The sequence below is a fragment of the Martes martes genome (genome assembly GCF_963455335.1).
Source record: "Martes martes genome assembly, chromosome: 4".
NCBI classification, from domain to species: Eukaryota; Metazoa; Chordata; class Mammalia; order Carnivora; family Mustelidae; genus Martes; species Martes martes.
In genome coordinates this window covers 45430719-45448628 of record NC_137891.1, presented here as the reverse complement: position 1 = coordinate 45448628, position 17910 = coordinate 45430719, and the positions used below count along the sequence as shown (strand labels likewise).

The following is a 17910-nucleotide window of genomic DNA, read 5'->3' as shown; positions in this document are numbered from 1 at the left end:
TTGAAATCGAAGTCCTAGGTCACTCATTCCCCCTACAGCAAAGTGAATATCAATTCCATTTGGAGTTTCCATGATTTTTTGTTTGTTTGTTTGTTTGTTTGTAATTTTGTGGTTTTTACTTGTTTGTTTGTGGTTGGTTTTTGTTGTTGTTTTCCAGAAGAGATGGATGATTGGGAAGAGAGACAGAAGAATGGGTTGGCTCTTCTTTCTTCCTTTTTGTCCAAGGATCCTTGACTCTGTTTTTCTTCTCTCTCCGCCTGTCGCTGTCTGATTTTCTCTCTCCTTATCTGTTACTTATTTCTCTATTTCTTTCTCTGTCTCTCTCTCTCAGCTCTTCACTCTTGATTCCCTATTTTGCTTGGTCTTTCTCCTCTTTGTGTTTCTTTGCCTCATTCTCTTTTCTATTCCTTCTGCTGACTCTTGATTTCTGTCTGACTCTCCCTTTTCTCATTATTGTCTTTCATTTTAACAGAATATGATCTATTTTTATTCATCACATTGGATTAAAATTCTATGGGCTTCATTAAAAATATATTAGCTAAGATTTTTTAAAATATGGAAGCCAGTTTTTATTCTTCCAAGATTCCTGTCAGTTATTGATGCCATAACCTGACAGAGTTTGAAGGACTTAATACCACTGGGCTCTAGAGAGTATAGTGCACAGGGTCTGTTCTGGTATTAGAGCAAGAGTTAAGAAATTCAGGTGTTAATGATCTCTGAAGTAGGTCAGAGAAGTCAGTTCAGGGGGCAGGCAATCTGTGGTAATCTGTGGTGAGAAGTATGTTTGGTGGTCTGGAATTTAAGAAGTCAGTCAAGGTAAGATATCCAGGGAAGTCAGACTACAGAAGATAAGGGTACCCGCAACTGAAAGATAGACATTTGCTTGCAGGAATTGTTGACGACATACACTCAGAGAGGGGATAGCAGATGATTGAGGATGAAGAGAGAGCAGTGGCCATAGCTAGAGAAGCTAAGAATTAGAAAGACATTATTAAACTACGTTTTAAGTAGCATTGGTAAAAATTAGTAATTATGAACAAATAAAAGATTTAGGAAACTCCTAAAGACGTTAGCCCAATGTGCTTTTATAACCACAAAAGTCAATAAATATGTGGCTGATCCTTATTGGGAAGGCTTTGAAAATATTACGCAGAGGTCCATTCATCTCTAGGATGTCATGTATCAATGTAAAAATTAGTGAACAATATGAAAAAGAAGACCTAATTTTATGGAAGAATGAGAGAACTTGCAATGAGAAGAGATCAAAAGAGAGACTAATATGGGGTTTTATTTAAATCTATTCACAAAGGATAGGATAAATATTAAATTTTTCCATCAAACCCTAGATCATTAGAAACAAGAGATACCTCTTAAAACTCTCAAGGGGTGATTTTAGGACATGTAAATTTTTTTAAAAAAGATTTATTTATTTATTATTTTAGAGAAAGAGAGAGAGAGCATGGGTGGGGAGGGGCAGAGGAAGAAGGAGAGAATGTCAAGCAGACTCCCTATGGAGCATGGAACATGACTTGGGGTTCAATCCCAGGATCATGGTCCAAGCTGAAATAAAAAATCAGATGTCAAAAAAAAAAAAAAAAGTCAGATGTCTAACTAACTGAGGCATCCAGGTGCCCCCAGGACATATAAGAAATACTTTATTAGACAAATATCATATGATCTCCCTGATATGAGGAATTTGAGAGGCAGAGTGGGTGGGGTTGGGGGGTAGGGAAGGAAAAAATGAAACAAGATGGGATTGGGAGGGAGACAAACCGTAAGAGACTCTTAATCTCACAAAACAAACAGGGTCGCTGGGGAGAGGGGGGTTATGGTGAGGGTGGTGGGTTATGGGCATTGGGGAGGATATGTGATATGGTGAGTGCTATGAGTGTGTAAGCCTGATGATTCACAGACATGCACCCCTCGGGAAAATAATACATTATATGTTAATAAAAATAATTAATAAAAAAATACTTTATTGAGGTAGCACTAATAATACTTTATACCACTATGGTACTTTTTAATTTACAAAGTACTTTCATACACCAGGATGCAAACAGTATGAAATCAAGATTATTACAAGCTTCTTAAAAGAGTAAATCAATGCATAACATAACTTGAATGTATTAATTTTAGTTTGCTAAAATTGAGATAAAATTTATATATAGTGAGATCCACAGATTTTATATATTCAGATCAAAGTTTTGCTAAACTTAAACACTTAGGTAACCATTGTCCCAACCAAAACATAGAACATTTCCACAGCCACCAAAGGTTCCCTCTTGCTATCTTCTACTTACTCCTCACTATATATACATATATATGTATATATATCTATACATATATAATAATAATAATAATTATTATTATTTTTTGAGAGAGAGAAAGCATGAGAAAGGGGCAGGGCAAGGGAGGAGGAGAGAGAGTCTTAAGCAGACGCCATGCTGAGTGTGGAGCCAACAAGGGGCTCAATCTTATGACCCTGAGACTATGACCTGAGGCAAAATCAAGAGTTGGATGCTTAACCAACTGAGTTACCCAGGCACCCCCCATCTTAGTTTTTAATCCATTTTTATCTGGTTGTTCGTCTTTTTTATTTCTGATTTTTAGAAATTATTTGTTTAGTCTGGACTGAATATTTTGTATTTAGAATGTGTTTAGAATATTTTCTCCCAATCTGCTGCTTGTCTTTTCATTTCCTTATCACTGTCTTTTGGTGAGTAGAAGAAACTGCATTTTGACAAATCCACCCAACTGTTTCCCAAATTGGCTAGGAGTTGGCATTCCTAACAGCGATTTATAAGATGCGTTTGTGCCACATTCTTGCCCACACCAGATTGGTTCTATTACATTTTAGCCTTCCTCAGTTTGTGTAGTGGTCCCTCATTTGTGATATCCCCTTATATTTCCCTAGCGACTAATGAAGTTGAGCATCTTTTCATGTGATTATTCATCAGTTGTATAAATTCTTTGAAGTGTCTGTTCTAATCTTTTGTCCAATTTCTTATTAGGTTGTTTGTCTTCTTGGTATTGGATCGAAAAGTTATTTTCCATATTCTGAATATAAATCTTTTATCAGATACATGTTTTGCAAATACTTTTTCTCAGTCTATGATTTGTCTTTCATGTTCTTAACAATGTCTTCTGAAGATGAAACGTTTTTAATTTTGATGTTGTTAACTTAATGAAATTATTCTTTTATGACTCATGCTTTTTGAGTCCTAAGAGATCTTTCCTTAACCCAAGGTAATAATTAAATTCTCTGTTGTTTTCTTCTGGAACTTTTATAGTTTTCACTGTTACATTTAGGTTATCCATTTTGATTTAATGTTTGCATTTGGTATGAGATAACAGTCAAGGTGATTTTTTGCCTCTAACTGCCCATCCTTTCCTCAGCGAAATACTTTGGTCCTTTCATGGAAAATCAGTTGGTGATATAAACGTAGGTCAATTTCTGAGCTCTCTATTCTGTTCAACTGATACATCTATCATTATTTGATGACGTAGCTTTATAATACATACATATATCCTATATAGCTTACTTTAGCTTTATGTTAGCTTGACATCAGGTATTGTGAGTCACGACCTGAGCGGAAGGAGGATGCTTAATGACTGAGCCACCCAGGCACCCCTGTTTAAAGCATTTTCATTATAAATTTAGAATTCAATAATTTTTACAAGAGAGTCTACTGAAATTTTGATGAGGGTTGTGGTAAATCTATAGATTATATTGGGGAGAAATCACATTTTGACAATATCATCTTTCAGTCCTTCAGCATGCAGTGTCTTTCCATTTGTTTAGGTCTTTAACTTCTGTCAGCAATGTTTTGCTATTTTCAGTGTGTAAGGTCTTATATAAATTTTGTTAAATTTCTGCCAAATAATTTTATATTTTTGGTGCTATTTTATTTTTTTTAAAGATTTTATTTATTTATCCAACAGAGAGAGATCACAGGTAGGCAGAGAGGCAGGCAGAGAGAGAGAGGGAAGCAGGCTCCCTGCTGAGCAGAAAGCTCGATGCGGGACTCGATCCCAGGACCCTGAGACCATGACCTGAGATGAAGGCAGCGGCTTAACCCACTGAGCCACCCAGGCGCCCTTTTGGTGCTATTTTAAATGATATTCTAATTTTTTAAATTTTTTACTTCTAGTATTTAGAAACACAATGGGCTTGTTTTTGTATATTAGCCTTTTTTGTGTAAGCTTGCTAAAATTACTTAATAGTTCTTATACCTTTTTCAGTAGACTCCTTAGGATTTTCTATATTTTCGATAATTGTTTGTGAAAAAAGACAATTTTTATGTCTTCCTTTTCTAATCTGTATTTCCTTTTCTTGCCTTAAGTTACCATCTGGGACCTCCAATGTTGAATAGGACAATGTTGAATAGGAGTGGTGAAAGCAAATGTTTCCTCTTGATAGCAGGAGCAAAGCACTCATATAGTCATCATTAATTAAGAGTTTACCTGTAGGTTTTCATAAATGCTCTTTTTTTTTCTTCATAAATGCTTTTTATCAGTTGAGGAAATTTGCTTCTGTATCTCATTTACTGACAATTTAAAAAAAAATTATGAATAGGCATTAAATTGGTCAAATCTTCTACCTTTATTGTGTGCCGATTTTTAAAAACCTGGTAGTATGGTAAATTCCATTGATTAATTTTTGAATTTTCAAACCAACATTGCATTATGAATAAAAATCTTGCTTAGTTATGATATATTGTCTATTTGTATATTGCTAGATTTTGTTTTGCTAAAATTTTCATAAGGCTCACTTTTTCAGCTTCCAGATATTACTTTTAATTGCGTTTCTTAGAGCTGTGATAGTGCTGATTCAGTTTGGGGATGAGCAGATATTTGAGGTGAATTTATGTGTAGATGTTGCTTCCTCTTCCCTACCTGCTCTGGCATTCTCAGCTCTGTTTTTTGTGAACAGATGATATGACGTGCTGGCTACAGCCCTGCCTTTTGAAATTGATATCATGTTTAACCTACACCCAAAAACTGTCTCTTAGGCCTCTGTCGAAAACATACTAGAAAAGCGTTCAACACGGCATGATATACGTCCTATTTTGCCGTTTATCAGAATCTTAAATGACTTGACATTAAAGTGAAAATATTGGCCACCTATCCATGGTTGTCTTTAAAAAACATGTTTGTATTCTATCTCAATAAAACAAATTTTTATTAAATTTTATTATAGGATAGACTACCCAGATATTATACTTGATTTTGGACTAGCTTAGGTAACACGTGGATTACTTCATACCAAGAAGCGAGAATTCCTCCCACATGAGATCATATGAGTATTCTGTAGTCATTACTGCAACTTCTATAATTATTAAATAAAGATAGATGACCCAACAGGTGTTAGAATACTGAACAAGCAAAAAACAAAACCTTATTTATAAGGAAATGTTTTAATTTCAACCAAATTTTCTCTCTCTTTCTCCCCTCCTTTCCTCCTTCCGTCTTTCCTTTCATCATTCCTTCCTTTTTTTAAACACCAAACATTTATTGAGTACTTATTCTGTATCGGGTTTTGTTCTAAATGCTAAAGATTTATCAACTCACTTAATGCTTGCAATTACTCTGTAAGATATGACTTATCTTATTCCTGTATAGTTACAGGTGGCTCAGAGTTAGTCTTTTTTTAATATATGAGGTAGATATTTTAAATTCTCAATTCTACAGTTAAGAAACTGTGGTTTATTAAATACCTAATAAGCATTAACTATCATTGTTAAAATTGACAATTGACTTTTTTTTTTTTTTTAAAGAGATAGAGCACACAAGCTGCAGGGAGGGGGAAAGGGCAGGTAGAAAGAGAGGGAGAGAGAGAATCATGCTCAGCAGGGATCCCTACATAGGGCTTAGTCTCAGGATCCTGAGGTAATGACCTGAGCCAAAATCGAGAGTCAGATGCTTAACTGACTGAGTCACCCAGGTGCCCCTACAATTGACATAATATTTTTAAAGTCTAGTGAGAAAAAAGAGGGAACTGTAGTTTAGTTTAAGTCATAGTCACCTAGTTTACTCTGAACTGATACTTGGACACTTAGGGAGTCATGATATTTTTACCTTTACTCAGCTTTCTCATCTGTAAAACAGATTGCATAATTAATTACTTCTCCAAGGTTTAGTAATAAAACAAACTGATAGCTACAAAAGCTTCATGGAAAATATAAATTGCTTTACCAATGTGCATGTACTTCTTCATGCATGTGAATAAACATATGGTAGCCTAGATAATTTGAAGAATTTGGTGGGTGTCTAAGCGTTGGCATAGTCAGAAGCAGGCCAAGACAGCTTAAACCATGTGAATCCCTTATGGGGGAAAGGGAGGGAGTGAAAGGTCATGTTTAGGCAGATTAATCATATAAAATGAGGGGAAAGAGGAAAGCAACTAAGAAATGTGTCCAAAGGAAATTGTGGTTAGATGGATGTCATTGGAAGTATTCCTGAGGTAATCTTACCAGCAGCCTTGTGTAGAGGAAGAGTAAATTGAGCAAATTCACTAACTGAAGAAAGAATAAGAAAAGAGAGCACCCTTTTGGTCAATAGATATGAGAAATAGTAGAATATTTTTAACTAGGTGAAATACTTTATGCCTTTCATATGCTGTTTTAATAAATTATCAGAAAACCCAAGGTTTTTAGTGATCTTGCTGTCCTAGAATCGTGTGAACTATAAACACAGAAATAAATTTTAAAATATTTTTATTTCTAATCCATTGATACTGTCCTTGGCCAGTTCCTTTTCCTTCCCTCTCTGTCATCCAGTGCCCTCAGCCTGTCCAATCTCATCCCTTCCATAACCACCCCTTGTTTGGCTGTTTATCTCTAAGCCACACGGAATCTTCATGCCCAGCTGTAGTTCCACAACTCAATGAAAGAAACCCTTTCAGAGGCCATTACGGACACCTTAGCATTTCAAAATACACATGCTGCATGTTGTTATTACTCCCTGTTGTAACTTCTTGTCCCATCCGTCAAGATTGGACATGCTTTTACCGAAAGAGATACACGACTCATATCCCATGTGCAAACCCTTTCAGCTCTGTCTCCAGTCCTCTCTCCACGAATTCCTAACTCATTACTAAGCACAAAGGTGATGCTTTGTTTATGAAATGAAACATTTTTGAGACCCACAAAAACAGGAGGAGTTGAGGGCATATTTAACACTTCTTTCAGTTATGTCTGTCAGCTTCACTACTAGAAGAGATGAACAGTCATTTTGACAAAATCAAGTAGTATGGAAGCAGTGCTCCTTGCTTGACAAGCAAGGAATCGTAGAGCAGGAGTAGAATATGGTTTTCCTATCTTTCAGTAGTATGCGTGCAAGTTAAATGCTGTTTAGATTTTAAAGTATAGTAGGACCATATGAGTATCTTTCTGTGTATTGTGTCCATGCCTTCCTTAGAATAGTGGGGACATTTAAAGAATGTTTAAAAACATTTCTGGTCATCAGTTGGACTTTATTAGGTTAGTGTTAGTATCCTTTTTAAAATTACTGTTTGCTAGAGTTATCTTGCTAGTTTGATGGAACATTTAAACTTCATTTGTTAAATTTCTTGTAGCAACCATATATTTCTTACATTGATGTATTATGAAGATAATATAAAGATGGAAGGGGCAGAAAGATCAGTTGGAGAAACAAAGACTGAAAATTTTCCATATTTGGCAAAGACTACAATCTATAAATCCAGGGTGCTAAACAAATCCTAAGCAGGATAAATACAAAGAAAACCATAACAGGGCATAATCATAATGAGTCACTCAAAACCAATGATAAAGAGAAAATTTCTTTTTTCAACAACATGTTATTTTAAGTAATCTCTACACCCAAAGTGGGGCTTGAAATTATAAGCCTGAGGTCAAGAATCACCTGTTCTACCAACTGAGCTGGCCAGGCACCCAAAAGAGAAAATCTTAATAGCAATCAGAGGAAACAGAGAACAACATAAATAAGGGAACAGTTAATAAAAATATTCACTGACATCATCAGAAAACAATGTTAGTTAGAGAACAATAAAATGATATCTTGAAGGTGCTGAAAGAGGAAAAAAACAAAAACCTATTAGCCCTGAGTTCAGTACACAGCAAAATATTCTAAAAAATAAAAGCAGTATTTTCTGACAAACAAAAGCTGCAAGAATTCAATGCCAGCAGATGTGCACTACAAGAAATATTGAAAAGTGTTCTTCAGGCGAAATAAAAATGATACTAAATAGAAACTCAAATATTCAGATGGAATGATGTCTGTCAGAAACAGTGAATGTATCAGTAAATATTTAATTTTTTTGTTTTCCAAACTGCTTTTGAAAATAACTCACTGTATAAAACTATATTAAAAAAGACACCAAACTTAAAATAATCAACAATGCTTGGGACATAACAGGTTCTCAGTAAATTGAATGAATAAATGAAAGTTTAAAATAGTAATCTTTAGCTGCCAAGAAATCAGTGATTTCCTATTTCTTATTTAGCTGGTACATTAAAAAATATTACAAGTTTAATATTTGCAAAAGGATGAAACTATATATTTTATAAAGCGGTACGTACTTTAAGAAATTTTAAGGATACAAGTTTGAAAGATAATAAAAATAATTTGAAGAATATTCAGAGACATTTTATTCCTTCTCCAAAAATATTTAATCTCTCTTCCCCTCTGCATTTTCCAAAGTAGTAACAAAACTCAGCATATCCTGGCCAACATGAGGGGTGAAAAGGGGGGCCATTCTGAGAGTATGAAAGATAAGAATGGTTAATCATTATGGTAACTCCTTTTGTATATCAAACTCTTTCTCTTTCAGAGTCTGAAAATACTTTGCTTCCAAAATCACTCTGTGGAAAAGGAGGGATATAGAACAACCTTGTGTATACACAATTGTGTATACACAATTACAGAACATTGACAGCAGATGCTAACTGTGTCGCCCTTAGAGCAAAACCATAAAAACTACTTTAAAAAGTGATATTTACTTACATAAAGCAAATGCTGCCGTAGAAAGTGCTCTAACTTCTGATTCAGATTTAACAAATTTTGTTCAGGTGTGGGAGAGGAAGAATTAAATCATTTTATATAATTCAGAAACTGAAAATGAAAGATACTGTCCTCTTCTTTTTCCCTTTAGGTTTTATTTTCTCAGCCTTGAAGAGCTGGGTTGCCCACTGCTTAGAATGAGACAGTGCTGCCCCTGAGTGTAAGGAGGGGGTAAAATTCTACTGTACTATCCTAATTAGGTTAATGCTGCAAAGTAGAACAATACAGCTGGACTTTAAAGAATGAACAGTGGTGGAGTGCCTGGGTGTCTCAGCTGGTGAACTCTCTGACTCTTGATTTTGGCTCAGGTCATGATCCTGGGACAAAAGCCCCATGTCGGGCTCCATGCTCAGTGTGGAGTTTGCTTGAGCATTTCTCTCTCTCTGCATCTGCCCCTGCCCCACTCATGCACACTCTCTAAAATAAATGAATAATTCTTAAAAAAAAAAAATTAACAGTGGTGTTAAAAACTCGAAAATAAAGAATTCTCAGATTCCCAGGGTTAGTTATTGATATATTTTTCTTTTTGCAGAAAGGCCAATTCTTTAATTTTTTAATGTTTTTATTTTTTCATTTTTTAAAGATTTTATTTATTTGTCAGAGAGAGAAAGAAAGAGCACAAGCAGGGGGAGCAGCAGGCAGAGGGAGAAGAAGGCTCCCCACTGAGCAAGGGGCCTGATGCAGGATTTGATCCCAGGACCTTGGGATCATGACCAGAGCCGCAGGCAGACGCTTAACTGACTGAGCCACCCAGGTTTCCCAAGGCCAACTCTTTAAATTAGAATAACTTCTTATAGAAGAGGTTTGGAAATGCCAAATTTCTAACATCCCAGTGCAGACAAGCAGAAATGAATCTGTTATTTATCGAGGTCAAGTAAATGAAGAAAGGGAGCAATAGCTTGTCATTTTTTTTTTTTTTGGTAGAAGATGGTTTATTAATTCCATTTTTGTATAAAACACACAGAGAAACCTAGCAAATTGACATGTAAGTGCTGCCACATGGAAAGGTACTGTATCAAACTTTGAGCCTAAGAATGTACAAGTGTCTCTTATGTGCCCACACTAATTGTCTATGCTTTTCTATCGGCCTCTTATAAAAATTCCACAATCCCCATTATTTCTTCTGTCCCAGTTACAGTGCAATGACAGGGAGGAAGGGGATTGGTTAAAACAATGCTCTAAGGGTCTCTGTTGCCTCTTCTTTCCGATCAGAAAGACTTGTGGATGTGCAGGATCACACCACCCCCAGGGATGGGGGCCTTCGTAAGAGAATCCAACTCTGCCATCACAGATTGCGAGCTGCAAGTGGCTTCATTACTTCCAAATGGGAAAAAAATAATAACAAGGAAACACTACAAGTCACAGTCTAGAGGCACAGTCGGTGGAGCATGTGACTCTTGATGTCCCCGTTGTTAAGTTCAAGCACCACGCTGGGTGTAGAGATTACCTAAAAATAAAATCTTTTTTTAAAAAAATCACATTGTTATTAAAAATAATAAAATATAAGGTTATGTCCAGTTTCAAAAGACTCAAATGTTTTAAAACCTAGTTTCAATCCAAGTTATGAAAACTAAAATAAGAAACAATTTTAGTTCCCATAACCAACAGAGGTAGAATAGTATAAAGATATCTGGGCCTGAATATGGATTCTACTGTTTACTAGTTGTACAACTGCTGACCTTGACCAAGTTACTTCCCTGCTCTGGGTTAAGGATTTAACATCTGTAAAATAGGAAAATAGGGTGTCCAGCAAAAGTCATTAGATCAGCTCGAGCATTTCAGTGTTCATTTTTAGCTTTATTTGGGTACATCTAGAGTAGCCTTTATTTTTGAGCTAATTTAGCTCTCCTAATAAGGCATGGCCTTTCTGAATTCTCCACTGAAAATCCTGGATGTTCAGTGAAGCTGCCTAGAACTCACTTATCTCCCCGCCCATGTGAGCTCTAGGAATTGCTTAGCGTACAGCTCTCTGACGGTTCTTTGCCTGGTCTAATGAAATCTCCCCCTAAACATGTATAGCTTGATTTTGGCCAAAGACTCAAGGAGATACTATGCAGATTTATGGAACTCTGTCTTTGTATCCTTCCCTCCTTGAGAGAACTCTTCTCACAAATTCCAACTTCCTCAGTCTCCCCAAACTCTGAAATCTGTTTCCTCAACTCAGTGAGAATGCTATGTTTTACTTGTATTTCTCCTCCTTATTTCATAGTCTGTTTAGTGTACAGTTCGTGTGTGTGTTTGTGTATAATGTGTATATTTGTAGTATGCACCATAGTATATTGTATAGTATATTGTGTGTGTGTGTGTGTGTGTGTGTGTGTGTGTATATAGTAACTTTAAGCAAAAATCTGGGGTGACCTTAGGGCTCATTTCATTTGTCTTCTCTCAGGAGTCATTGTCTTTCCCTGCTTGCTATACAGTATCTGAAAATAGTTTTATCATATAATTATGTATCTTATACAGTTTTCTTGCTATTTACAAGGAGAGGGCAAGTCTATCATGGCTGGAAGTCAAGTCCTTGCTAATATAGTTTTGATTCTATTTGTTCTTATTTTTTAAAAAGATTTTTATTTATTTATTTATCAGAGAGAGAGTGAGTGAACACAAGTAAGGGGAGCAACAGAGGGAAAGGGAGAAGCATGCTTTCTGCTGAACAGGGAGCCTGACATGGGGCTCAATCCCAGGACGCTGGGATCATGACCTGAGCTGAAGGCAGATGCTTAACCCACTGAGCCACCCAAGTGTCCCTGATTTATTCTTATTTAAGTGGGTGCTTAGTTAATGGAAATCCCATCCAGCTGATTATGCAGGGGGTTATATGGCCATGCCTCTGAGTTTTGGGTCATCATCTGACTCACCTGCCATAGAATTTCAAGTAAGCACAGACTGGGTCATCTTGCATGACAGCAAGATTACTAGCAAGATGTAGCAAATTCCATTAGGTTACTCTCTCATTAATTTAGGGCTACTGAAGTTTAAAAGATGCTACATTTTTGTTATATCCTCTTGAATCAGATCCCATTCTTTTAAATCATGTTTTCCTAATGTGAAATGACTTAGCTGTATTGTTAATTACTACATCCTTTTCAAATTTCAGGAGCAGTATTTCTTTCTATTACAACCATCTATGCTGAAAGTGGGTCAGGTTTTGTAGTACCAAGTGCTTCTGCCAAAGCAGGAGTGGAAGCCATGAGCAAGTGAGTACTACTACATTAATCCCATCAGCTAATAATTCTCTTAAGACGTGAAGTTGCTACTTCCTTAGCAGTTTGGAGCAAGTGCAGTACAAGTACATGCCAAGGGGAGGTATGGTCATGAATTCTGTCAAAAGCATCACTCAGAAGCAGTTTTGATGTATGATTTGCCTGAAAGAGGTGCAGTCCATCCATTCTCTAAAATGCACCCGTGGACTAAGATAGATTAGCAGATTGTAGTTGGAGCCCTTGCCCCCTATCCTGTCGAATGAGTTTTGCTGAATTGGCCTTTGAAGTGATCTTGTCAGACTGTATTAATTGATATCTTATAGTTTCATAAGACTTATCTCTTTGTATCTATTGCAAGGATACAGTATTGTGTTGCTGTATTACACATTTTCCATCTTAGAAGTCTTCTTGAAAGAAATGCTTTTCTGATTTTTTTTTTTAAATCAAGAACAATTGTGCTTTTCCTGAGAAATTAACTTGCCTTTCCCTTATGGGCTCTGCAAAGTGTGTAATTGATTAGGGCTTCTCAGAAAGAGTGAATGCAAATTTGTGACCAACCTATTGTGATTGTATAGAATGCCACAAAACATTTAGGTATTAGCTCCTTTCTTGGTTCCTTTATCTTTCCTTATCCATTTTTCGATTCCTTTCTCCTTCCTTGGTTCCTTCTTTTTTCTGTCTCTCTTTCCTTTCAACGATTTTATCTTCCTCATTTGCATTGTATTTTTTAAAAGTCATTACCTTATGTCATTTTTAAAAGCTAGACTCAGTGTATATACACAGGGAAGTACATATAACTATAAAGTCGTAGAACGAGTTTAGAAAGTGAAAGTTAGACCTGTCTATCAAGTAGGCTTTTAAAACAGATTGCTTCAAGTTTCCATGTTTGCTATTATTGTTATGTTTTGCTTCATGACATTTAGTAAGATTTTGTTAGATTCCTATTTCCCTTGGAGTGCAGTGCAGCAATTGTATTAAAGCCTCATTAAACACAGATGTGGTTAATATTTTATAACTATGTAATCCATCTCTTCCTTAAAAGTACTCATGATGTTGCAAACATTATAATTCAATGTACTATATATAAGTAGCACATGTTGCACTGAACTCCAGAAAATGTGGCGGAGGGGCATGATTCTCTCACCTCTTTATGCTGAATTATGATACTTACTCTAATAATGTATTTTGATATTGGACTTGGTTCTAAACTATAAGGAGTAGGTAGTACAGCATTGTGATTAAGAACACTAAAATGCAAATGGTAAATATTATAGCAGAATGCTTAAAGGCACAAACCTGGAGTTATACCACTTGAGGTTTTCACTAGCCATGTGACTCAGAGCAAGTGATTTAAATCTCTGTGCCTCAGTTTCCTTGTCTGTAACATGAGGAATGATAATAGTACCTACTTGTTGGGGTTGTGGTCTCTGGCATATAGTAAACATGCAGTGAGTCTGGATTATTATTTTTAACATATAGTATAATATTTTAGAATATTAAAATATTTTTAATTTTTAGGTCTCTTGCAGCTGAATGGGGTAAATATGGACTGCGATTTAATGTGATTCAACCAGGGCCTATAAAAACAAAAGTAAGTTTTAGTTTGCCTATTATCTCCTGTGTGATTAAGGAATGAAACATTGACAGGAATATTCTGATTGTTGTGTGCAGGACTTGTCAGAGATGCCTGACTTTGGAGCCCTGGTGGTAGGGAAGAGGGGTTTGCCATTTGGATATATATATTTTTGGAGATATATATTTTTGGAGATATATATTTTTGGATATATATATATATTTGGATAAATATTTGCCATTATCCAATATAAATAAGGAGGTGGGCAGGAATACAACAGCTGTGTAACTTCTTGATAAGAACTATTTCAACATCTTAATCTGGGATCTTTTGTGCCATCCATTTTGGTATTTCGTCTGATTTGCTTCAGTAATCTGATATTAACCTATATTTCTTAATCCTCACCATATTTTATGGACTCTTAACTTTGATTGACATCTCTTTTTTAGTTCATGGAAATGTAAGTATATTTTTATTTTAAGAGATGTTCTGGAAAGTTATCATAGAGGCTTGGTCTTTCTATAGGTAGCATTTTCTTTGACTCATGTCTGTGCCTTTCATTTGTAAACATTTCATTATGTATGTCATTTAACTCCCATGTCTCTCTGATTACAAATCTTTCTTATGGCAGGCATTTCTCCTATAATCAAAAATGCTTACAGATACTCATTGCGACTCACAGTGACCACTAATTCGGTTACGGCCAGAAGACCCACAGGTTCTGTGTTCTCTCACATTGTCCCAGATAACTTGACTCTCACTCTATGTTTCTATGTAAAGCAAGAATTTACAATCCCGACCATCCTGTAGCTCCAAAGGCCTACGTGAAGTATGATAGCTTGTTCTGGTTGTATAAATACATTAGAAAACAGTGCTAAGGAGCATTTTGGATTATAGGTGGTTCTGGGTACTAAATGTCAACATGGACATGGCTGCATAGTTTATTTAGTTGTTTAAAGGGTAGAAAATAGAAGAACTAGTTGAGTGAATGAAACTTGATTATCTTGTTTGACACTCCAATAATAAAGAATCTAATAAATTAATGGAAAAATAACTCAAAAGCATACATTAAAACACATTATTCAGGGCAGTCCTGTGCTGAACACTCTGTGAAGAGAAACCTGGAGTCACAGAAGCTTCTTTTTAGGACCTCAATGCCTAAGAAAGGTCACCTGCATTTTATTTATCTATTTAAAATATATTTGAGTGACTGCTGTGTACAAAGGTACTGAGCAAGATACCAAACATTTGTGACAGAGTATTTGCCATCAAGGAGTTTACAGGGTAGCAGTAGAAGTATTAGTTTTTCACAAGGAACAAGTATGTAGCTTTAAAGAGATGAAAAGAAAACAAAGTATAGAAACTCCACAGTAGGGGCACCTGGGTGGCTCAGTGGGTTAAGCCTCTGCCTTCGGCTCAGGTCATGATCTCAGGGTCCTGGGATCAAGCCCCACATCAGGCTCTCTGGGGAGCCTGCTTTCCTCTCTCTCTCTGCCTGCCTCTCTGCCTACTTGTGATCTCTGTCTGTCAAATGAATAAATAAAATCTTAAAAAAAAAAAAAAAAAGAAACTCCACAGCAATCCCGACAGAGCCAGAATTGGGACCTGTTGCTGCCCTTTGTCTCTGCTGGGTTTTACCTGCCCAGGGAGGGCAAAAGGGCTGGAGGGCTCCCAAGGAGCCTCCTGAGAGCAACCTTGCTCTGTCTCTCATCTGTTTTACTGAAGAAAACTGTCACCTAGACTTCTAGGCACTGATATAGAGAAATTCAGTCTTCTTCTTTTTTAAAAAATCAGTGCCCATGCATACTTCATCTTGATCTGCACCTTTGCTTCATTAGTAGAAGGCAGACATTGGTTGACAAATTTAGTTACAGGGTTTTTTTTTTTTTCTCTAGGAGCTACTTCAGTTTAATATTCCTACATACTTGTTTTCTTCCTTTCCAGTTATTTTGAGAAGAAAGAGGAAAAGGAATTTCCTTTTAAAGGTTTCCCACTTGAGTCACTCTTCTGTGATTATTCAATCAAACATAGTACCATGGCGTCCCCCACACTAAGCTTGTACAGATTTCAGAGTACTTTCATATACATTTTCTCATTTGATGCTTACAACGGTTTTTCTCCTCATTTTATAGATGAGGGTAAAAAGGTCATATTTTCTGGTGATTTTTTTAGGTCAGTATTAGATAAAATGACCTGTTTTGAGCTGAAGTGACTTTGGAAGAATTTGACAAAATTCTTTGTTGTTTACAAGGCCCAAGGTATGAACAGGCTGCCTAGTAATATTCCATTTTGTGCAAACTAGTCCTTAAATTCTTTTTAATGCAACATAACTATTTTCTCAATTTCTAAGGGTGCCTTTAGTCGTCTTGACCCAATGGGAACATTTGAGAAGGATATGATTGCTAGAATTCCTTGTGGTCGGCTAGGAACTGTGGAAGAACTTGCAAATCTTGTTGCTTACCTTTGCAGTGATTATGCTTCTTGGATTAATGGGGCAGTAAGTATTGTTTTCTCTTGACTTTTTGGCGTGGTGTATTTGGGGTGGGAAGGCATATTGTGGAACCATTCCTGACAATATTGAATATAAATATGACTTAAAAACAGTGAATCTTGGAACACTGAAAAAATAAAATTAAGTTAAAAATAAAATATTTATTTAGCTGTAACTAATATTAAAATATTAATATAGATTTTTAGTCTGTGGAGTTTGTTCATTGATAAATTAATTTTATTAAATGCCAATTACTCTGGTAGACATGCCTTTAAGGTGATCTTTAATATTGGGTAGAATTTGAAATTGTTGAGATGGGGGAAAGAGGTTCTAAAATTAGTAAATCAGATTGGGTTTAATCATGACTTTTGTCTTCAAACTTTGGGTTTTGATTGAAAGTGCCAAGGAGATGTTACATCCAGTTAAGATGGGAAAATGGCTAACTCAGAAACTTTTCAAAAGGAGTTAGTTTCAGAGTTTTTGTTATTTTTTTTCAGGTCATTAGATTTGATGGTGGAGAGGAAGTATTTATTTCAGGGGAATTCAACAGTCTGAGGAAGGTAATGCCATTTTGTGAATATAATATATTAGCAGCTAAGATACCAAGCTTTAAAAATACACAAGAACCACATAAAATTGCCTTTTTCTGTTTGTGTTAGGTTACCGACGAGGAGTGGGACACAATAGAAGGACTCATCAGGAAGACAAAAGGCTCCTAAGACCACTCTTGCCTTCATCTTGGTTATAAGGGAAATGTTATAGTTTATGATATTTTGAATTATTTTCAAGTCTAATAAATTGTTAATCAGCAAACCAGGACTGAGTGTATATCATGTGCCAGGCCAGTGATAAGTAGATACTGTATACTAACAGATATGTAAGATGGGATATTTTCCCTTCAGAATTTTTTTTAATAATTAAAAAAAAGGCAAGTAAGAGAAGGCTATGGTAAAGGTAAAATGCTTGGAAGTGCAGTGAAAGAAACAGATATTATAGCCTGGAAAAATCAGGAGAATCTTAATGGTCAAAGTAGCATTTGAGTTATGTATTAAACCATGCCTATGATGATGGGGCCTTAAAAAAAGAAAGTGATGGTATACAATCAATTTAATGGACTCTGATTTATTGGACTCTGCCTTTCCATTAGATTTCCTTTTCACTGGACTTGTGAATTATTTTCTTTAGATAGCTCAATATTAATTCAAACAAACTTTTTCCGGGACCTATCTTACAGTCCACCATTTTATTTGGTACTGAGGATACAATATGAACAATCTACAGCCTTTGCCTTCTTGAAACATTATCTAGAACGGTAGAGAGACCTATAAATAATTATCTGTGGATGCAATGGGATAAATACTATTCCAGCAGTGTAAAAGTATGGAGGAGGAAGTAATTCATTCTGTCTCCAAAATGTAGAGAAAGTGACACCTAGGAGATAGCATTCCATCTCAGCTTTAAAAGAAGACTAGATTTCTCTAGGTAGAAACAATGAACAAGCTTATAAAATATTTTTGTGTGTCATTTCATTTTGTTTCATATGTGGTTTGACTAATTTGTCATCCTGAGAATCAAATAATAAATCCACAGTCTCAAATGTA

The 17910-nt window shown here is 35.8% G+C and overlaps 1 protein-coding gene across 3 annotated transcripts in view; it reads left to right on the top strand.

Annotated features, from left to right (window-relative positions):
* The window catches only part of DECR1 (2,4-dienoyl-CoA reductase 1), a 39313-nt gene extending 21403 nt beyond the window's left edge, over positions 1-17910 (top strand). For all 3 annotated transcript variants that reach the window (XM_080800327.1, XM_080800329.1, XM_080800328.1), the window contains 5 exons: positions 12140-12239; positions 13764-13836; positions 16169-16315; positions 16807-16869; positions 16969-17910. In XM_080800327.1, coding sequence (XP_080656453.1) covers positions 12140-12239; positions 13764-13836; positions 16169-16315; positions 16807-16869; positions 16969-17028 — 443 coding nt within the window. In that variant the 3' untranslated portion in view covers positions 17029-17910. The remainder of the gene's footprint in view (positions 1-12139; positions 12240-13763; positions 13837-16168; positions 16316-16806; positions 16870-16968) is intronic.